The 19,160-nt window shown below is 38.0% G+C and overlaps 2 protein-coding genes across 4 annotated transcripts; one reads left to right on the top strand and one right to left on the bottom strand.

The window, feature by feature from the left end:
* The first annotated feature begins 482 nt into the window (after positions 1-482).
* On the top strand, positions 483-5,604 carry LOC128890379 (uncharacterized). The gene is made up of 5 exons (XM_054148817.1): positions 483-785; positions 2,593-2,713; positions 3,523-3,674; positions 3,740-3,889; positions 4,162-5,604. The coding sequence occupies exons 1-5, from the start codon at positions 483-485 to the stop codon at positions 5,413-5,415; spliced, it is 1,980 nt and encodes a 659-aa protein (XP_054004792.1). The 3' UTR covers positions 5,416-5,604.
* A 140-nt stretch (positions 5,605-5,744) lies between these two features.
* Positions 5,745-17,751, bottom strand: LOC128890081 (uncharacterized protein KIAA0513). 3 transcript variants are annotated; one of them, XM_054148281.1, is made up of 10 exons: positions 17,478-17,751; positions 12,562-12,833; positions 11,298-11,581; positions 10,598-10,639; positions 9,348-9,449; positions 8,945-9,105; positions 8,486-8,672; positions 7,882-8,104; positions 7,673-7,767; positions 5,745-7,436 (listed from the first exon to the last, which is right to left on the bottom strand). In XM_054148281.1, the coding sequence occupies exons 2-10, from the start codon at positions 12,831-12,833 to the stop codon at positions 7,372-7,374; spliced, it is 1,431 nt and encodes a 476-aa protein (XP_054004256.1). In that variant the 5' UTR covers positions 17,478-17,751; the 3' UTR covers positions 5,745-7,371. The 3 variants fall into 3 exon arrangements, with proteins under 3 accessions (XP_054004256.1, XP_054004257.1, XP_054004258.1); XM_054148282.1 differs by having other exon boundaries at positions 17,583-17,750; XM_054148283.1 differs by lacking the exon at positions 10,598-10,639 and having other exon boundaries at positions 17,478-17,749.
* Between the last annotated feature and the right edge of the window lie 1,409 nt (positions 17,752-19,160).

Raw genomic sequence — 19,160 nt, 5'->3', positions numbered from 1 at the left:
GTTACTTTTGTGTTCGTGTGCTTTCTCTACCGAGTAAATTATAATTATACGGAACCAAAGTTTCCTCGATTTTCTGTCCCCTTTGACCACGCAAAAACTAATATTTTTCATCTTTCGATCCGGATCGAGCCACGTGGTTGAAGACGCGCAACGGTTTTCTCACGACGCCATTACGTGCAGTGACCGCGCACACAGTAAGTCCAGTAACTCTCAACGGAAATTGTGCGCGGAACACTGAAACAGAGACAGTGACTGTACGCCGTGAGTTCCATGTTGTACGTTAGTAACCACGCAGTTACATTTTGCGTGAAATGTCTTCTACGATGAAGGACGGGGAGCAGGTCGTGGAACAGATCGATCCTGTCGACGAAGAAGCAGAGCCCATGGAGACCACGGAATCTCATTCTCCCGCGCTCCTCTCGTCGGAGCTGCAGGGCTGTGTTCGACTAAAGAGGGAGCGTCTGGACGTTATCTAGGAAGTGATGAGGGATTTGGAATTCACCGTGATCATGGACGTCACAGAGATCGATCCAGACGAGCCACGGATTATACGAGACACCATCGAGGAGTACCACCAGGATTTCCGGAACGAACACGCAGCCATCTCCAAACTGTGGCCATCAACGCACCTGGACCACGCGTATTTCAAGGAGAAAGTATTTGCAGCAGAGGTGCGCGTGGTCCTGTCAGCGCGAACTACTCGCGCAGTTGGAGAGGAAGTTCGCATCCACGCAGTCAGAGACGCAGACTACGCAACCAGAGACACAGACCACGCAGCCCAGCGAGTAAACGCAGCAAACTCGATCTTGCATTCCTCTGCCGGAGTTACCTCTCCCTACGTTTGGCGGCGACTACACAAAATGGATGGAATTTAAAAATATCTTTTCCTCCAGGATTCGATACCGCTCAGATATCAATGACATCACTCGGATGCTCTATCTGAAGTCAGTCGTCACAGGTAGCGCAGTCCAAACTATCTCTTATCTGCCATTAACGAGCGAGGGATTCAACGAGGCATGGTCTCGCCTTGACTCGCGGTTTGAGAAAAGGAGGCTCAACGTCGAATTGCTTATGAACCGCTTGGCCTCTCTCAAGCCAATGACCAAAAGGATGGCCAAGCCTCTGTTTGAAATGGCTTACATCGTCATAGGGGCAACGCAGACGCTCAAGGCGTACGGGACCAACATAACTGCTTTCTTATCACCCATTTGGTCGGCCTGTTTGATATAGACACCAGGGAACAGTGGCAAATGTCCTTTAAAGACGACAAGGAATTTCTCACCATAGACCGACTCACGAACTTCATGCTATCACGCGGAAGGGTTCACTGGAGCAAGTAAAGAAGTTCAGGAACAATGAAGCATCAACCGAGGATCCAGATTATGTATGGTAAAGACTCAGTCCACTCAGGCAACGCATGATTGCTCAGAGCCAACGAAGGCAAGCTCCCTCAGATTTATCGACCGCTCAAGCCTCGCAAGCAGCCTCAACTGCACGCGCTGTGAAGACAAGGAATTTCCCACCATAGAGCGACCCACGAACTTCATACTATCACGCGGAAGGGTACTGGAGCAAGTGGACAAGTTCAGGAACATTCAAGCAGCAGGGACAACTGAGGATCCCGACTATGAGTGGTAAAGACTCAGTCCACTCAGGCAACGCATGATTGCTCAGGGCCAGCGAAGGCTCGCGCTAGCTCCCTCACATCCATCGACCGCTCAAGCCACGCAAGCAGCCTCAACAGCACGCGAATGCTCATCAACACCCATCAAGAATAAAACAGCAAGAAAGTACTTCAGATGACCGACTCGCCGTGGTCAAGGCGCACGCGCTTTGCGTGAATTGCCTGGACCACCATGATTTGCGCCGCTGTCGCACGGTACAGCGGTGCAAATTGTGCGACGAGCACCACCATACACTTACTGCATGGGGCCGACATCAACCAGGTGATGGTGCCCGGATACGATCTTGCGCAGCCCACCGCCAAGACCACGCCAGCAACGTCCGACCACTTATTAAAGGGACGATGCAACGTTGACGTCCTATCAGGCCACGCATCCGCTACCATTCAGTTCACATTCTCAGATCACACAGACCTTTTTTTGTTCTTTTCTTTTTTTTGTTTGTTACACTTCCTTTGAGATTCGAGTTACCGAGGATGGATTATAACACTCATGCTTTCTTGCATTTCTTATATCATATGTTATTATAACATTCTTATTGATTTTTATAGTTTACGCATTCTCTTTCCTGACGATAGTCTGCAAGATGACAAGATACACTATCAGCTTATTATTATTGTACTTTAATTATTTTTCCACCTATAGATTCCGTTCGTTACTGTTTTTTCATGCCTATACAGAATCGCGATACTATTCACATCGAATTACCGGAAAACTTCAGGTGCAACGGTGAGGTCTCTTCGATGCGGACACGTCGAGTATGATCGGTAAGATCGAGTATCTGGAAAAGTATTCGGTAGCACCTTCGCCCAGCAGAGATTACTACGGGCTGAAAGTACTCCGTGACCAGGTGCTGACGAATAGATCGCGTTCTCCTGATTCTGCCTTGTAACTCTCCTCCTTATTTCAGGTGATACTATATCTTTGGAAAATCTCGCACGGCCCTCACAAAACACCGATCGTACGATCCTCTAGTTTCGAGGACTTCGAGCAAGACAAGTCGTTGCAAGACGAAATTCGACGTGCTTTTGGTAAACAAAAACGTCAAATTCTCGACTAACCTCCTAACAGAGATAGGCAAAATTTAATTTGGATAGTAATATAGGACGAAAAATAAACAGGACATTTATTTGGTTGAACATTATATATTGAATATTTTATCGAGCAATACAAATTCTAAGTTTTATTCAATGAAATTTTATTTTGAAAATGGAAGGATAAGAAGTTTGGTATCATTTATGTTAGTTATTCGATATTTCTATCTAAAAAAGAATTTTCCCTATTTCTTGCCTTCAAAGAATGTTTATTATGTTCAAAATTCAATGTTATTATGATAGGTACACATGTGCCAATTATTATTTCCTGCGCTGAAATTTTTTGTTGACTTTGAAACGAAATAAAGAAAACTCAAACCATGGTCTATCTATCTATAACCTTTTATCCACTTGAATATAGATTACGGTGAACCTAAACCACTGAATTTTCTTGAATTAAATTAGGACCTAAGACAATTAACAGCACGATAAATTAGGTTCGTGAAGTACTAAAATGCATGTGATTTGATCAACAATCGACCCGAGCTCGAAAATTAGACATGTATTTATTTATATAGAATATAATATACTTCGAACTCGTCAAGTATTCAAGTTGAACGTTTTCATTTCCTAGAAAAAGGATCAACAAATGAAACGATACTTCATGTCGTTCAGTAATATTATTTTATTTTTAGTGCTTCCTTACAGACAACATTTATGAGAATAAACCCTTGCGATCATTTACTTTAGGATGCAATTTTCTTAAAATGCGGCTTTTGAGAACGTACAAATTATAATATTGTCAGGTAAACATTTACTGAGACACGTAAGAAACATCGCTGTCGGTCAAAGAAACACTCTTCTAACGTTGCCAAGGAATCTGATCGACAGATTGGTTGGTTACTTGACCGTGAATGACATCGTGAAATTGGCATCGTTGTCGCATGTGGCGAAAGAGGTATCATTTCCTACTTATTTCAAGAAGATACCATGTACTATTTATTTCACGCTTCGAACTTTTAGATCTTCAGTCATAATTCCGTGTGGGAAACATTGTACAAGAAATATAAACCGTTGATGAAACGTAAGAACGAGAAATTGCATGCTACGACTCACGATTGGAAACAACTCTTTCAGTTAGAACAAATCGGAGGACTAATGAATGAACCAAAAGTAATCGTACAGTATCATTCATTCTCGATTGTAGATGACAGTTTGAAGGGGTGAGGAATATTTGCCAGGTCGAAAAAAGGCGCTGCTTCACTTTGTTTCTATTCTCGGTTGATATATTATGACAATCTCTATTAATAAAGTAATTTAAAAAACAACTAAATTGTGAATAAAACTTTCCCTATTTTTACGCGAACTACAACACGTTTCCATTAAAAAAAATCTGATATTTAGAAAACAGTTATCAATTTGAAAAGTCTCTTTCTTTCTATTAGGTTCCTCATGCTCGTTTGGCACCGAAGCAGACGAAAACAAACCTGAGGCTCGAAGACTCCTCGAAACACTACAATACAAATTCCAGAGGATCGACGAAAATAGTTCCGTCCCTGATTCAATCGTCGAAAAAGCTGTCAGAAGAAACTCGTAGAAAAGCAGTTCAGAATCCTATTTCGAAAAAGACATCAGATATTCGTCTAGACAGGTCAATAATCGGAAATGAAAAGATCGTTTTGGAGAAGAAGGTTCCCATCATCAAGTCGCTTCAACTGGCTGGAAAGAAATCAACGAAAGTAACGAAAGATCAATCAAAATACGTCGCGAAAAATGAGTCAAAACGCGATGTTGAGAACAGACAGTCCTTTACCGGTAAAGTTGTCGAGGTAAAATCGAACAAGAGTCAGAATACGCAGATAAAAATTCGCAAATCAGACACAAAGATCAGCAGTACGAGCGTCGAAATGATTGAAGGGAAATCCAGCACTGGCAAATTGAGCAATTTACAACAATCAAAGGCTCTCAGAATCGAAAAATCTGCGTCTTCGACGTTAACGGACCAAAGTAAATCGAAAGCGAAGATCAAAACGAAGAAGGTTACCCAGAGTAAATCGACAATTTTGAACACAAGCACAGCTTTGGCTGCCGATTATTCGTCGATACGGGACGACCGTCCAGATCTCGCTGACTTGATCGAAGCCTGCTTGAAAAACTCCCGCTGTCCGAGGAGCATATTCGACTACAACGGCAGCTGTTTCGACAAGCCAAAATCATGTGGTGACGGGAAGGCCCCGGAAGAATATCGACAAATAACAGAGCTCCAGAGAATATTGAAAAGTGGTCGCGTGAGGACGTCTCTAGATCGATTGTCAGAGAAATCTGAACCGTCGACTGCGAAATCAGGGGAGTCAGTTGGCAGGAGTGAAGTTTCTGGCGCGTCTATTCTGTCGAAGAACACGAAAGTGTCGAAAACGAAGACGAAGAAGTCCGCAGAATCGAATAAGAACGAGTGCAAAGTAGTGATACCTGAGGAGAAAGAGGACATTTTTGATAGATACGGAGTTTACAGTAAAAATCCTTCGCCGAGGACGAACGCCAGCGTTGAGGACAAACGTCCAAAATCGACGGATAAAATGTCCATGCAGCGTTTCTTAGAATTGACTAGACCTTATGGTAAAAAGGGTAATGTTGGGAAACCTGTCGATATAAATCGATATCAAATGAGAAAGGTAATGGACAGTGTTTACAAGCATTGAAAACGAACTCAAGCAGCACGTTTGATTCGAGTATTTCGGTAACATATTTCGAAATTATCATAATTGATCATAAATCCGAAATTTTAGCGTAAAGCGTCTGTTGATTCAAACAAATTCTAATTTTAATAACTAGAAGCATGTAATAATTCTAATACACTAATAAATATATTACATGTTATCCTCGTTTGTTTAATGTGACTGTATTACAAGAAATTCTATGGTTGAAAACTGTAATATAAATAAATAGAAATACAAAAATGTTTCTTTTAGTGTAACGAGGAAACATATAAATTAGTATATAAATCAAGTATTTGTTATGCAAGTACACGTTTCTCATAGTGGCAAAGTAGTTTATTAATGATTCTCTTTGTATGCTAACAATCTTCGCTGAGAGTGCAGGCAGATATACAAAATAAAATAGAGCGTTGCTTGAATTTGATGATATGTCGTTACATAGAAACTTGTGTGTTACATATATACATGAATGTTGTCGAACGTAATTCGCTCAGCTTGTCGATAAAACTCTGGAAAATGAATTTCGTGACAATGCTTGCGAAATATCCTTAATTCTCGATTGACTTCGACGAGAATAACTTTTAAATATCCTAACCGATTTCTGCATCGTTTATAAGTAGACTGCGGATTTTCATATATTCACGGCAAATGAAAATATTTATTAATGCGAAAGTAGATAAAACATTAACAGTAATATACATGTTACGTTGTTTACAAGGATATAGGACAAAGATTTATTTAAGCTTAAAATCTCTTTCTGTATCTATGAAAATATGATTTTGCATAAACATCCGAAGTCTGCTTATATGAATTTGCTGCGATGATAACAGTGATTAGAATTTAGTAACTTTGATGTAGAAAATCGCTAAATCTTCTTAGTCGAACACAATATTCTAAATGGTTATCGTCAACAAGGGCCGTGCAAACTATCATCAAGTATTGCGTAAAATGTTCTGGCTCTACTCGAAGTTACAAAACAAGTGGAAATATTTATTTCACAGGCGGTAACTATCGTTTCTAATCGGCTAGGTTTCAGATGTATCGCGTGTTAAAAGCCACACGCTTTCACATTGCAAGAATCGCTTATGCCGTTTAAAGATCGGGGCATTTATCCTTCGCTCGTACAGAAATATATTAACCTCAGTTATCGCCTCAGAGTAATCACCAATATCACGGCTCCGTTTCACGTAATTTATTGTCCGTTTATGCTTACTATTTAAGTACAATTGGGGCACGGTTGTCTGATTATTAAACAAAGCTAATTCGACAATTGAAGGCTGGACGTAAAATGGGCTGCGTCTATCAAACCTAAATTTTGTCATGAGAACAATTTTTTCATTGCTAGGATGTCATTTACTGGTAAAACCTGTATGTGCAGCCTTCTTTAATTTCAGCCTTTAAGTCTGTTCGTGCCAACATTGCGTATCAATCGCAGATTTTGAATTCGGTTTATTTATCGCCTAGCGTGACTCGCACTCTTAAGATTACTTTCCGAGAATGAAAACCAACGAAGATACTTAAATAAGTCCAATCCAGTTAGAAATGCCTTCGTAAAGAATATTATAATTGCGATTCCACAATCACAGTACTTACGATATAATAAATTAATTGAAATACAATGGATGCATTGGAATTATAGAATCGCTTTTATAATTTGTCAGAAATTTCTAATACAGTTCGAGTTTCCACAATTCTGTTTACTTTAACTTAGGAACAGTCTCTGTTCTGTCAGAGTTGACGCGCACCTTCTCATTCAGCGCTTACGATTTGCTCATTACTTCGCAATGAAATTGACTTTTTCTTTCAAGAATTGCGCGTTTCGCTTTCAATTAGAGATTTATTTTAATTGACGTCGCGTTGATCTTGTCCGCGAATCGTGTTCCAGTGGAGATGTTTCAAACAAACCATTCCCACAATTCGTAGGATTCAAATCGAGCAAAACTACCGCCACGGTTCAGTCTCGTCGAACATTCTTTCAATGTTGTCTCGTAACATTTTTTCTTGCTCTGTAACAGTGAACAATTGTATTTAGACAAATCTTGAAACGAGTACGTATTAGACGGGGCTTAGTCTGTAGTTAAATTTGGAAAAAATCTGAGCTTTACGAATGATCGAAAATTTATTCTGTGCATAATGCTGTCAACTGTAGAGTGTTACAGACAGTTTTATACGTATCGTTACTTCCTTGAAACAAAACAATCTCTTTCCCTCAAATGTAACTCGTGTTACTTGTCTAATTTACCTTTAGTTAGGTTTGCGATTACACATTGCTTTCTAAGAAACTCCAAGCACAGAGCTCGCGAAAGTCCAAACGCGTGCATGTTGCAAGTGAACGTCCTGGAAATTGAAATAGGGGGTTAATTCAAGGAACCGTAATATTAAAAATTAAATTCTGTTAAACACAGCACGAACTAACCAGTTCCATGAATGTTTTCTAATAAATGCATTTACCCGAGTTGCCCGAAAACAATGTTAGCCTGAAATCGGCGATCCTCGGCAGCGATGGCTTCCTGATCTAGGGATTTTGGCCTTGGAGGAACGGGCCTGGAAGCTCTTTCGCATTGTACTGCGTCGAAGAAAGCCGCCGTCCAAAATCTCATGGATGTCCATATCGGCTGTACACGCAGATGCGTGTATAAATATTCTCGATAGGGTTCCAATCCTGGCACTTCAACTGATTCAATCGAACCGTGTGAATTGAAAGTATAAGTAGTTGCTTTTAAAACTGATTCACTACTCTTTCAACTACGAGACGACACTTGACACGGAATAAAATTGACAGAGACGAATACATTGCGGTACATTCAACGCATCATGATTAGTAGTACATGGCAAAATTGGGAAAAGATAACGAAAACGATCGAAGATAAATATTTTAACTTAGCTCAATGTGATCAACGTAAAGTAATTGTAAATAATAAAAAGATAAAGTACAATTACAAAAAATGAGCATGATCTGATCATAGGATCCGATCGACTGTTTGTCAAAGTGATAGAATTTCATGAAGTTTTTTATATATAAAATAAAGGAACGAACGAAGGGTGAGTTAGATACCTTCATGGTAAAACGTGAAGCACATGTTCATGAGACTTTTCGCAGGTGCAAAATCGTCAGCTTCGTGACATTCGAAAAGCGCCACGGCGAAATGCTGTGCCAGCGAGTAAAACGATGCTTCTGTCACGCATGGCCGGGCTCTTCTAGCGTTCACCACGCGGGAGAACCATATCCTACCTGATTCTGTCTGCAAAACATTTTCACAACGATTATTCTTTAGTTGGATTCGAACTGCGAGTAATAAAAGGATCTTATAAAGCGATTAAAATATTTTACTCTCCTTTTTAACTTTATACATTTTAAATCAGGCACAAATAAAGAACAACATATTTAAAAAATTTTTATGTCTAATAATGTATTATATATCAAGTAGGGGAAAATCGATTCCGTACGCCTGGGTAAATGGCTCTTATCAGCGAACGAATGTTTGTTCACGAAATCTAATGAAAAGATACATACAAGAACCATTTGACCAAAGTTTGCCTTCTGCTCTTGATCAATACTATTCGGAGCGTCGAATAAAAGAGGCACGAAAGTTTTCATAAAATCTGCCGCAGCTTCTTCAGATTGACTGTCTGCCGATAAACTGGAAGCCCAAGATTGGACGGATCCCGATGAACCTGAATAATAAATATTCAATTGTACCTCTCAATAAATAGTAACAATACATAGATAGATCAGCGTTTTCAAACTGTGTTTGAACAAAAAATATTGATCTGTTTTCTCGATAATATCCAAAAAGAAAAAAAAAAGGGGAAATTGAAATGCAAACAAACTAACGATACTGCTGAACAACACAAAGACAACTTTCTAATATTTAGACAAGAATGGTTTCCGTTACGAAAGCGTAAAATAATTTCACCTGATCTATGCCACATTCGACGACCGTCCATGTTCGAGTCTAGACTCGTGCTAGGCCCATAGCCATCCTGATCGCTTGTCGAGTCGCTACTGCATGGCATATCTGAAACAATATTCTGCAGGAAACACTCGTCTAATTTAATCGCAACGTATCTACTGCTCTCCTAATTAATACTCCAGATTTTGGTGCGTGTGCCACGTGAAATCTGTTGCGTCGACATCCTCAGGGATGCGTCTAATCTAAGGCTTGAGACACGTATACACAAACAGGGGAGGTACAGCGACCCTGCTGTCCTATAAGACAGTAGGGATCTATTTGCACACTTTAACCCTTTGCGATCTTATATCGAGTGAGGCTCAACAGAAATGTACTGAAATCAGAAAAGTCGGTCTGCAAAGGGTTAAAAATGCATACTGCCCGAATAAGCGCAAATTTGTACGTTTGAAAGGTTTTGGATACACAGTGCACCCCTAAGAAGGAAGATGTTATCACGAAATCGAATGGGGAATGCAATATACTACTGTAAAATCTACAAACGTGTGTTTCAAGTTACTTGCTTGAAATTTGTCAAAAGCTTCGCGTACCAAAATGATTAAATTTCTTAGCCTGTAGATAACTCCACTCAATAAATTCTACTAATTAAATTAATGTAAACGAATCAATGCGTTTACATTTTGTGATCGAGAAATTAAACGCGCGACATTCTTCCATGTTGCAACGATTGTACGGTTGTTTATGGAACAATTAATTCCGTGAACTTCCATTACACCGAATTTGATCGTGAACAGAATATGAATAGGCGAAGGATTCATCGATGCATCGTGAAATTCTCCTCGCCTTTGCTTTTCTATTTACTAAAAAGCAAGGGATATCCATGGGTTCTGTCTAGTTTTCGTAATTACTTCACAACAAATATCAAGTTACACGATTGACAGTTTTGCACAGAGGTGATTTCATGTGAAAGCATTCAAAGGGACACTTATCCATCAAGGGACACAGAGACTTGCGGAGATCTAAATACACAATTGCAATCGCGTCGACAGAAAAGTCTCGACGATATTTCGCTTGCACTCGCGATAATATTTATTGCATTTTCTTCGTATTAACGGAAACATATGGGTTATGAGATTTGTGGTTCGTGACATTCCCAGCGAAACTTTTCTCTCGATACAATGCGAAAGGGAGGCTTCTGTGAGAAACGAACAGGACCTGCGGTGGTTCACAATACATTCACATCAACGTTCATTTACCTAAACGGAAAACGACCGTCTGATAGCGGGTCGGGGCCCTTGCTTTGTGAGGAAAAAAACAAAAAATGAAATGTATTATACAAAACCACTTTCCCAAAAAACAATCTTGCTATCATGCTAAACCATCGAACGCAAATTCGTGTGAGGTAAAGGTATATCGTTTCAAAGACCGAGAAATAGCGGAAACATATAGTTCGATGGGTACATCCTTATAAAATAAGGGGACTGCAAAATGGATCGTTACGTTATTTTGAATGTTACAGAAACATCTGTTATGTGGTACGTAGAACGAGTACGGAATGTTTACAATTTTATGGAACCAACTTTGTACACGTGCAGTGCTCATCAAAACAAATAGTAAATACAAGGTTTCGTAAGTCAATTAATTCAATGTTATGAGCAGTTTCTCTCGTATTAGAAGTTGATCAGTTCTTTGTAGGTATCAGTCGATCTCATTTCTTTGTTTGATTGGATTATTAATTAAACATTTAAAATATTCAGTTTCTGTATGATTAACGATTATAATAAACAATTAACGCCTTTGTATGGAATTAACTATGTAATTTAATCCAAATGTAATTGGATTAAAACACTCTTCAGCCCACTGTGCACTGTATAAAAATTTTGTTATGGCATTAAATGGATGCAAGTATCCACGAAAAATTTTCTTCGAACGAGGTATGTCTGTTTTGTTGCTCACCTGCTTTGTAATTTAATTTCTCGTACGGGTCAGGTCCCGTAGCTTTGATGTCTTTTTCCTGAAGAGGTTCTATGCTCTCCTGGCTGTCTCTGTCTGGGCTATTATCTTCCTCGATTTTGTTCTCTTGCTTTTTGTTCGCGGCTGATCTCGAGGACGCTATTTCCTCGTAGGTCATCCCTGGAGGGTATTTCCTCGCGCACCTCGACATATTGGTGCTACCCTGACGTTCCAGTTTGTGCCTCGCTATCGCTTCGTAGTCCTCGTACGACAATCCAGTCCCGAAACTGAACACGAATGGCATTGATGTATGAAATTTTCGGATGAGAATTTTTCATGAATCATAGTCATGTTGGTTTGAGCTTGACTTAAAAGAAGTGACGCTTTTTCTAGTCAAAAAGAATTTTACTTGGTCTGTAAAATGCTATTATCAGCTCTATATTTTTATTTCCGTTCAGTACGATTTGTAAATTTGTAGAAGTTGGCATATTTTTATTTGTAAACAACTTTTGAAATATTTACATGTAGTGCTCCTCATCAAATTAAAGAATATATGTATATATTACATCATTTTTTAAAATCCTGTTTTGTGGTCACAATGATTTCCTCTGGATTGTTTTAATATTCCTATGTCTCGTATCGTGCTCAAAACGTTTAAAATATCTGATTTATCATAAATGCGTACAATTCTTCAAAGTAGTTTTAGATCGAAGTTTCGCCCATCGATATTTATTTCTTAATACGTGACTCAAATGTTCGACATGGCGAGTAATCAGTGAAAGAGCCTCGTATCGAGACTGGTTTCTTTTCTGGACCATCTGATCTGAAATACGCAGCTGAATATTGACATGGAGCAGTACTCCGATGTCTCTATTGTCTAACGCAAGCTGCTCGATACATAACTTTAATTGCGTGACATTATTTGTCTGCATTTATTGTGTCACCCGATCTTAGAAAGAAATAGCGAACAATACTGCAGGACCATTTGGGTCGAGCGTCACACATTTACACCAGGCGCCCAATGTAAATATGTAACGCTTGTCCCCAACGGGTTAAATTGATATATAACTTGTACCATCTGCCATCACAATAATTGCATGACATTGTAATAATTCCACGTGTTTGAAAAACTTGACATTTCACGTGCAACATCTTACGTATGAATCATTGCAATTTTTATGCATTGCATAGAAGTTCCAAAAGTTGTTAACTATAATAATATGTCACAGATTATTTAGGAAGACATTTTTGCGAGGCAGGTGCGTACCTGGGAAGCCTTAATTTTCTTCTAGACAACTGTTCTTCCTGCTTGGTAGTCTGAGGTGGTGCTTGTGGCGAAGAGGGCGGCGTCGACGGGGTCGTGGTCAATTCACTTTCTTCTAAACTGCTACTTAGAGCGGACCCTATTCTACTTCCTAGACCCTGAAGATACTCTCCGCTGCCTCCCAGTGCAGACCTGACAGACCTGAGTGCACCTCTGGTGCGTCCAATTAGAGACACGCCACCGGTGGATGGTAGCGCCGTCGTTACGTCCACCATCTTGTACAACAGAAACGTACAACACTCCAATAAGTATTCGATATTGACACGTCTCAGCTATTTTCAGATGAATATACAAGTGGTAGACAGGGTAGTAAAAATGAAATGACCGTTTTCGTACCAGTTACTTCTAAAAGTAACATTCAATTTCATAAACTTTTGAAAACACGAATACCAATATCACTATGCTGATTTCACATTCAACTCTTTCATCTTTGTCGTAAATTCTTTTTTCTTTATTACGCTATTATGTCTAGCATAGTGATTGCAATATTGTCAATATCGATAAATATAAAGTATATGATTGATATAAATAATAATTATCAATAATCACACCAATGAAATAAGTTTAAAGTGTTGAACGACTGGATGGTATCGAAATTAAGTTAATCTGCATTTTTGCTTTGAAGCTTTATTTATCGATGCCATGCCAAGCTTTAAATATTGGATGCGATAGTCTTGTGCCTTAATACTCAATTCTCAGCGTCACGACGCTCCGTTGCCAATTGTTTTTGTAAATCTCTATCAGCATATCATTTAGTACCGATAGAAGTGATAGAACCAGTTAGAGGTCTACTATAACATCAGTTTACAGACAATAATGGCCTGACCTACATTCACCCGTCGCAACAAATTTCAGTTTAGTTCAAACAAATGAAACATACATTACGAGCACAGTGACAGGGACCATTACTTTGCTCGTAAGTATACAGTCTGTGCCATCTAACCCTTGCATCATAAATATCTCGCATGTTCTTTTGTGAGAGAACAAAATGTTGAAAGAATACATTGTTTGGGTTACAGAAGGACAACAATAATGGACAAAAATAGTATTTTAAGGTCATTTTTTGACACTTCAAGACAATTGACGTTTTTTTCTTTTAAATGGAGCGGAGTTTTTTCGTTATTGAAATATTGTAGCTGATAAAAAACGAAATTCAAACTAACACGACACATTGCATTAGTAAATTGCACCATTTAATGCACCATTAAATATTACTATAGAAAACTTATAATTTCTTACACGTTTCATTTTTTTTATACGAATTTCTAAGAAATGTATTTAGGTATATCTAACCCGGCAGCGACATGAACATTTGTTTATACATATTTCATTAGTCTTCTATGTACTTACTCTACGATAAGATATACGCATTGACACATTTGTTTTATCTCGTAATTAAATTCTTGTTTACGTTTAACATACCCATATGTAATTTGTAAATATATTTGATTGAGTAAACATTTACGTACTGCTAATAAGAGTTGAATCCTTATAAAATAGTATTATAGTTAAAATTATTATATGTTTTTTTGTATAATTATACTATTAAAAACTTAAATATTGTAGCGGAAAATTTATACAAATATAGATAAAGACATGAAAATCTTTTGTTTTCTAAACAGTGCAACATGTATTTCATTGTCCATACCTTGTATATTATCGCATTCGTGCATATCTACGTACATTTTCTCATGTTTCCACTTGGCTCAAATACATAAAATTACGCAATCTAATATTGAAGCTTACAGAAACAGTTCATTCCAATTATTGTTTTCACCATTTAAGTAATCACCAAATATTTTAGAGAAATATATAAAATTGTATTGCACATTAATGTTACTTGCACATTAATCTTATTTGCATTAATAAAAGAGTGGCTGTTTTCATGGAATATTAATAATTCGAGTTTGTTTTAAATTTTGAAATCGAAGTTTCTGGCAAATATAATAGCGTAAGATACTTTTTAATACAACAGTTATGCAAGCATTACTTAACGCCAATTTTTTAATACATACTTATGTAACATCTCGATGCTTTCCTTCGTTACTATTCTCCGTTTTATCGCGTCAATGTCAAAAACTAAAAACCACGTAACAGGTTAAATCGACACGTGCGTATACTAATTATGCAGCACGGTACATCGTTATCAGATGCCCTGTCATTATAGATTCCGTATTTGCATAGTGTGTCTGCCAGCTTACGATCTCTTCACCTTTCACATTAGTCATCGTTCCTACAGGAAAAATTACGTCCCGGTTTCTTTCTCCTCGCAATTTATGTTATTGATCTTCCTGTCGCAGAAATGTCGATCGTACTTTGTATGCACACGAATGAAAACTGCATAAACACACATCGGCATGTTTGCACGACAAACATCATTTCGTCAGTAGCGCCTCGTCGAAAAGATAACGTAAGTGTTTTACTATTTCCATCGGTGAAATGAAAACTTTGCAACGTTATTTTCCATAAAATTTTCAAAATTAACAGATACCAAAAGCGTTTCAAGAGAAAGCTAAATAGTTTGGAACAGTGATTACTGGGCTACGGATGTTTATGGAAATTCATATTTTTACAGATACGGAAAATAAAAATTGAGACTTAAATGGAGGTGTATCTTATTTTCTAAATATATTATTTTTGGTATTTTATACATTTTTGCATCAGTGCACATTCTTACAGATTTTCTAATATTTCCATTAGATATAAATGCATAAACATTGATCAGTCTAGTGATTACAGTGATAAATTGTGTCTTTCAAGACCGTCGGTGTTTTTCTAGTAGTACATAGTAAATAACTTGCTCTGATATCAGTGTGTTTACATACAAGGTGAACCGCGTAAAGTGTTACAAGCTATTTTCTCAGAAACTATTAGCAGAGGGACACAACAATTCGTATTTTTAAATGGAATGCCATATAAATTTGTGTTGTTTTGGATACCTCTTTTAATAACAAACAATGCTTATTTCAACAATTTTTTCATATTGCGCATGGAACAAATTATACACGAAAGTACCAATTACATTTACTGAGAAATTACATATGAAAAATAAAGTATAAAGTAAAAATTTCAACCTTTGGTTTCTCGAGCAATGAATAAAAGAAGTAAATAAAGTAAAAAAAAAATTAATTTTCAAGTTATAACTCTATAGATTACAAAGTTGTTAATTATTTTGTTAACTTTCTCGTGATTTCTTGGGTAGAAAAGATGATTTTTTTGTTAATAATATGTGTGCTAGTTGCTCTCTTTAATAATAACAAAATCTCTCCCTTTGTGTCAAAACAATTATGTCAAAATTAATTATGTCAAAACAAAAATTGGTCATTTTTAGAATAAATAATTAGATTCCGTTCTACTTTCATCTTTCTTCTTAAACGTTATGCACACGATACAATCTGACCTTCAATATTCGTGCCGATAGTTACCCTCCCCCGCAATCTGCTGCTCCGTTATCATTATCGTACGTTCATTACGTGTATTTAGAGTGAATGAGAATGGTTAGATTGCCGTTACCACCCGTGATATGAAATAATCACGGATGTCCTTTAAGATAGCCTGGTCCGTCAAAATCGCACACGGAAATTGCTCTAGATTCATTCTTAAAGGTGCACTTTAACTTGATGACTTGATGACTTGATTTCCCAAAAGGAAATCTGCTTCCAAATTATTTCTTAGAACACTTTCGAAAATTATGTAGATATAACAATTTTACAATCTCGGATAAGAACAGATTAGAAAAACACTCGGTCAAAGTTTATTTTAAAGTTAGGACGCTATCGAAGCCAATGTTCAAAGAACATACAGAGCCCTCGTGGAGCATCTAAAAGTGGATCATCGATCGTAGCAACATCTCCATCGAAAGTTCGATGCCGCGAGAATTTCAAATTAATCTAGCACTAGGTACCGCGGGGGTGGGAGGGGATGCAATATCGAGCAACAAGCGTGCCAAGGTTATTGGAATTCTAACTGCAATTTGACGTATGCTTCGGTGAGTGCTTCGCTTGCTTCGAACATCTCCCAATTCGCCAGCCATTATTTACAGTAAACAAAACCATACAACTGTAATAACAAGGACATTCCTACGTAGCGGTGATCTTACCAACAAACGTTATTCGTATCCGAGCAAACGCGAGAAATATCGAAAAAGAAATCGCTGAATACTTTGACATTTCGTTGAATCGATTTTATACAAAAATGGAATTTAATTGTGAGCTAGAACTGAAAGGTTACTTTCAGAGAGATTAAAATTATTAAAAATGTCAACGATAGCTGACATTTATATGTTCACACGAGCGTTTATATTTCACAATATCTAATCTAAAAAATAAATTCCAATAAAGTTAACGATAAAATTGACCGAACGAGATTAACGATCAGATTGTCGGTTCGTTAAGTCTCTATGTACCGTCGAATACAGTTGAGTGGGACGCTAACGATTGAACGATTTCACGCAAAACACGACAAGTACAGGAATACATTCCAGCAGGACATCACCGCAATGCAGATTTATCTATACCGCGGTGTTCCGCAACATACGGGCTACTGCTCAATTACGATTTCACAAAAAGTATTTATAGCCATTGGAACGTCTCGACTGCAACCGTTTTCAACCCTGATAACCCGCATACTTGGACGGTTTGAAATATTCATTCCAAACGCTTCATCAAGGATCAAATACGAATTTAGACGAAAGAAATTGAGAAACAAAATCGTAATGACAATATTTCACGTTTTAGATGATTGACGTACGATCGAAAAATAGAATAGGGTTTCGATACCTGTATAAGGCAAATTGAATTTGAATTAACGAGAATCCCGTGTCTGTAACATGTAAAAAAGAAAGAAAGGAATGTGTTTACCTTCTAAACTGAAGCTCGTTAGAGTTTCACCGTGTCGACTCTATTTTCACTAGTTTAATTAAATATTTGTTACGCGTTCTGATCATTGATAAGAAGACGATGTACCGTTCAGTGACGAAGCAAGCGATCCAGCCTGGACTTTAACGCGATCCTTGTCACGACCACTGTGGAACACGTGTCTTACTACGCGAATTGCTCTTCCAGCCGTAGCCGCTCGGGCTCAGTACCGTGTACGGCGAACGTAGCGCAGATGCTTCTACTGGTGTCTAGCCGACTAGCATTATCCTGCCAACATGTGATCCAATTATTACGTGCGCGTGCGCTTAACGCGATCAATACAGTTTTCCTAGGCTTCAAATGCTGGTCGGTATAACAGAAGCGATATTTCTTTTAGTAACGACCAGTAACCCATCAACTAACGGTAGCACGGTTATCAGTACACGCGATAACATGTGTTACGCCACAGTTTTACGTGAGTTTCTAGGAAAAGCGAGCTCTGTCGCTGATATTTTCAGTTTCTTTATTAAGGTGCGCCCGATAGCATCTGGACATTTGCACCGATCCGTATTCCTTTACAAATTTCTTTTTACATTTTCTTCCTTACTGTACTACTTATCTTCTATACTGTATCTTACTTTTATGAAAACACTACGCAAATACAACGAATTTATACTTTACATATCCCGCTGATATTTATAATACGGGGATATATTTTCATATATATTCACGAAAGGTCCTGAAAGAAAATACTCTTAGCTTTCCAAAACATTCATGAAAAATTGTCTACTATCATGCGTTCGCAAGTTGTAGACGTTCAAAGTAAAAAGTTCCTCTTTTGCTTGGATAGCGAATAACTCGGTCAATAAAAATCATACAACGAAACCAAACAAACGAAATTAAAGAGGAATGTTTGCTCTATAAGAGCCTTCCATTGGATTTATGTGAAAGAATTTTTTTTAGCCCATGCATACGGTCAAACTAGACAAAAATTTCTGAAACTTTGTTTCTTGCGCTTCATCTCGATAAAATAGTATTATAATCAACGATGAAAAAAAAAATGAGTCCTCGATTCAAAAACTAGAAACTTCGAGCTTTAAAATGCGTTTTTTAAATAGTTTTTGCGATCATTTTTCGCAGAGATACCGCCATTCGAAAGTGACAAAAATTTGAATATGCGCTTGGAATCGACATATGACATATAGCTATCATTCGTGACAATCGACCGACTCGCCATCTAGCGGCCAAACACCCGAAGCTCGAGTACGTGTGTAAGAAAGAGAAAGGAATATCTAAGAAAAGGATAGAGCGAGTGTGTGAAAGAGGAAGAAAGGAACATGAAAGACAAGGATAAAGCGAGGGTGATGGAAACAGAGAGAAAGGTACATGAAAGACAAGGATAGCGACACTCCACCGAATGCTAATGGACATTATTAATAATTTTTTGATTTTCTAAAGACAATTCATGCACTTTTGCAATTGTGTTGTCAAGTATAGACCACTAGCAACATTCAAGGACCATTTTCCGTACGATTTTCATTGTTATTAAGTAATAATAAATGATTTTTAGTTGACTGGTAACCAGTATGTGAGTGCGAGAGAGATCGAAATATGTGCGACAAGGATAGTGACTGTTTGATGGCGCCATCTACTAACGGAACGCTCAAACTTGTCGTGAAATAGTTC

This window comes from Hylaeus anthracinus, unplaced genomic scaffold (assembly GCF_026225885.1).
Source record: "Hylaeus anthracinus isolate JK02 unplaced genomic scaffold, UHH_iyHylAnth1.0_haploid 12000, whole genome shotgun sequence".
NCBI lineage: Eukaryota > Metazoa > Arthropoda > Insecta > Hymenoptera > Colletidae > Hylaeus > Hylaeus anthracinus.
Note: the sequence above shows the minus strand (reverse complement) of the source record. Positions and strands in the feature narration are given on the sequence as shown.

What these genes read in the sequence shown, in the direction of transcription:
- LOC128890379 (XM_054148817.1), top strand. Translation starts at nt 483, where the DNA reads ATGAGGGATTTGGAATTCACCGTGATCATGGACGTCACAGAGATCGAT. An exon ending in CAGACCACGCAGCCCAGCGA is followed by an intron (nt 786 to 2,592) that starts GTAAACGCAGCA and finishes TCCTTATTTCAG; the next exon opens with GTGATACTATATCTTTGGAA. An exon ending in CGAAATTCGACGTGCTTTTG is followed by an intron (nt 2,714 to 3,522) that starts GTAAACAAAAAC and finishes TAATATTGTCAG; the next exon opens with GTAAACATTTACTGAGACAC.
- LOC128890081 (XM_054148281.1), bottom strand. Translation starts at nt 12,833, where the DNA reads ATGGTGGACGTAACGACGGCGCTACCATCCACCGGTGGCGTGTCTCTA. An exon ending in GAAATTAAATTACAAAGCAG is followed by an intron (nt 10,640 to 11,297) that starts GTGAGCAACAAA and finishes TTCCTCACAAAG; the next exon opens with CAAGGGCCCCGACCCGCTAT. An exon ending in ATTGTTTTCGGGCAACTCGG is followed by an intron (nt 7,768 to 7,881) that starts GTAAATGCATTT and finishes TTCAATTTCCAG; the next exon opens with GACGTTCACTTGCAACATGC.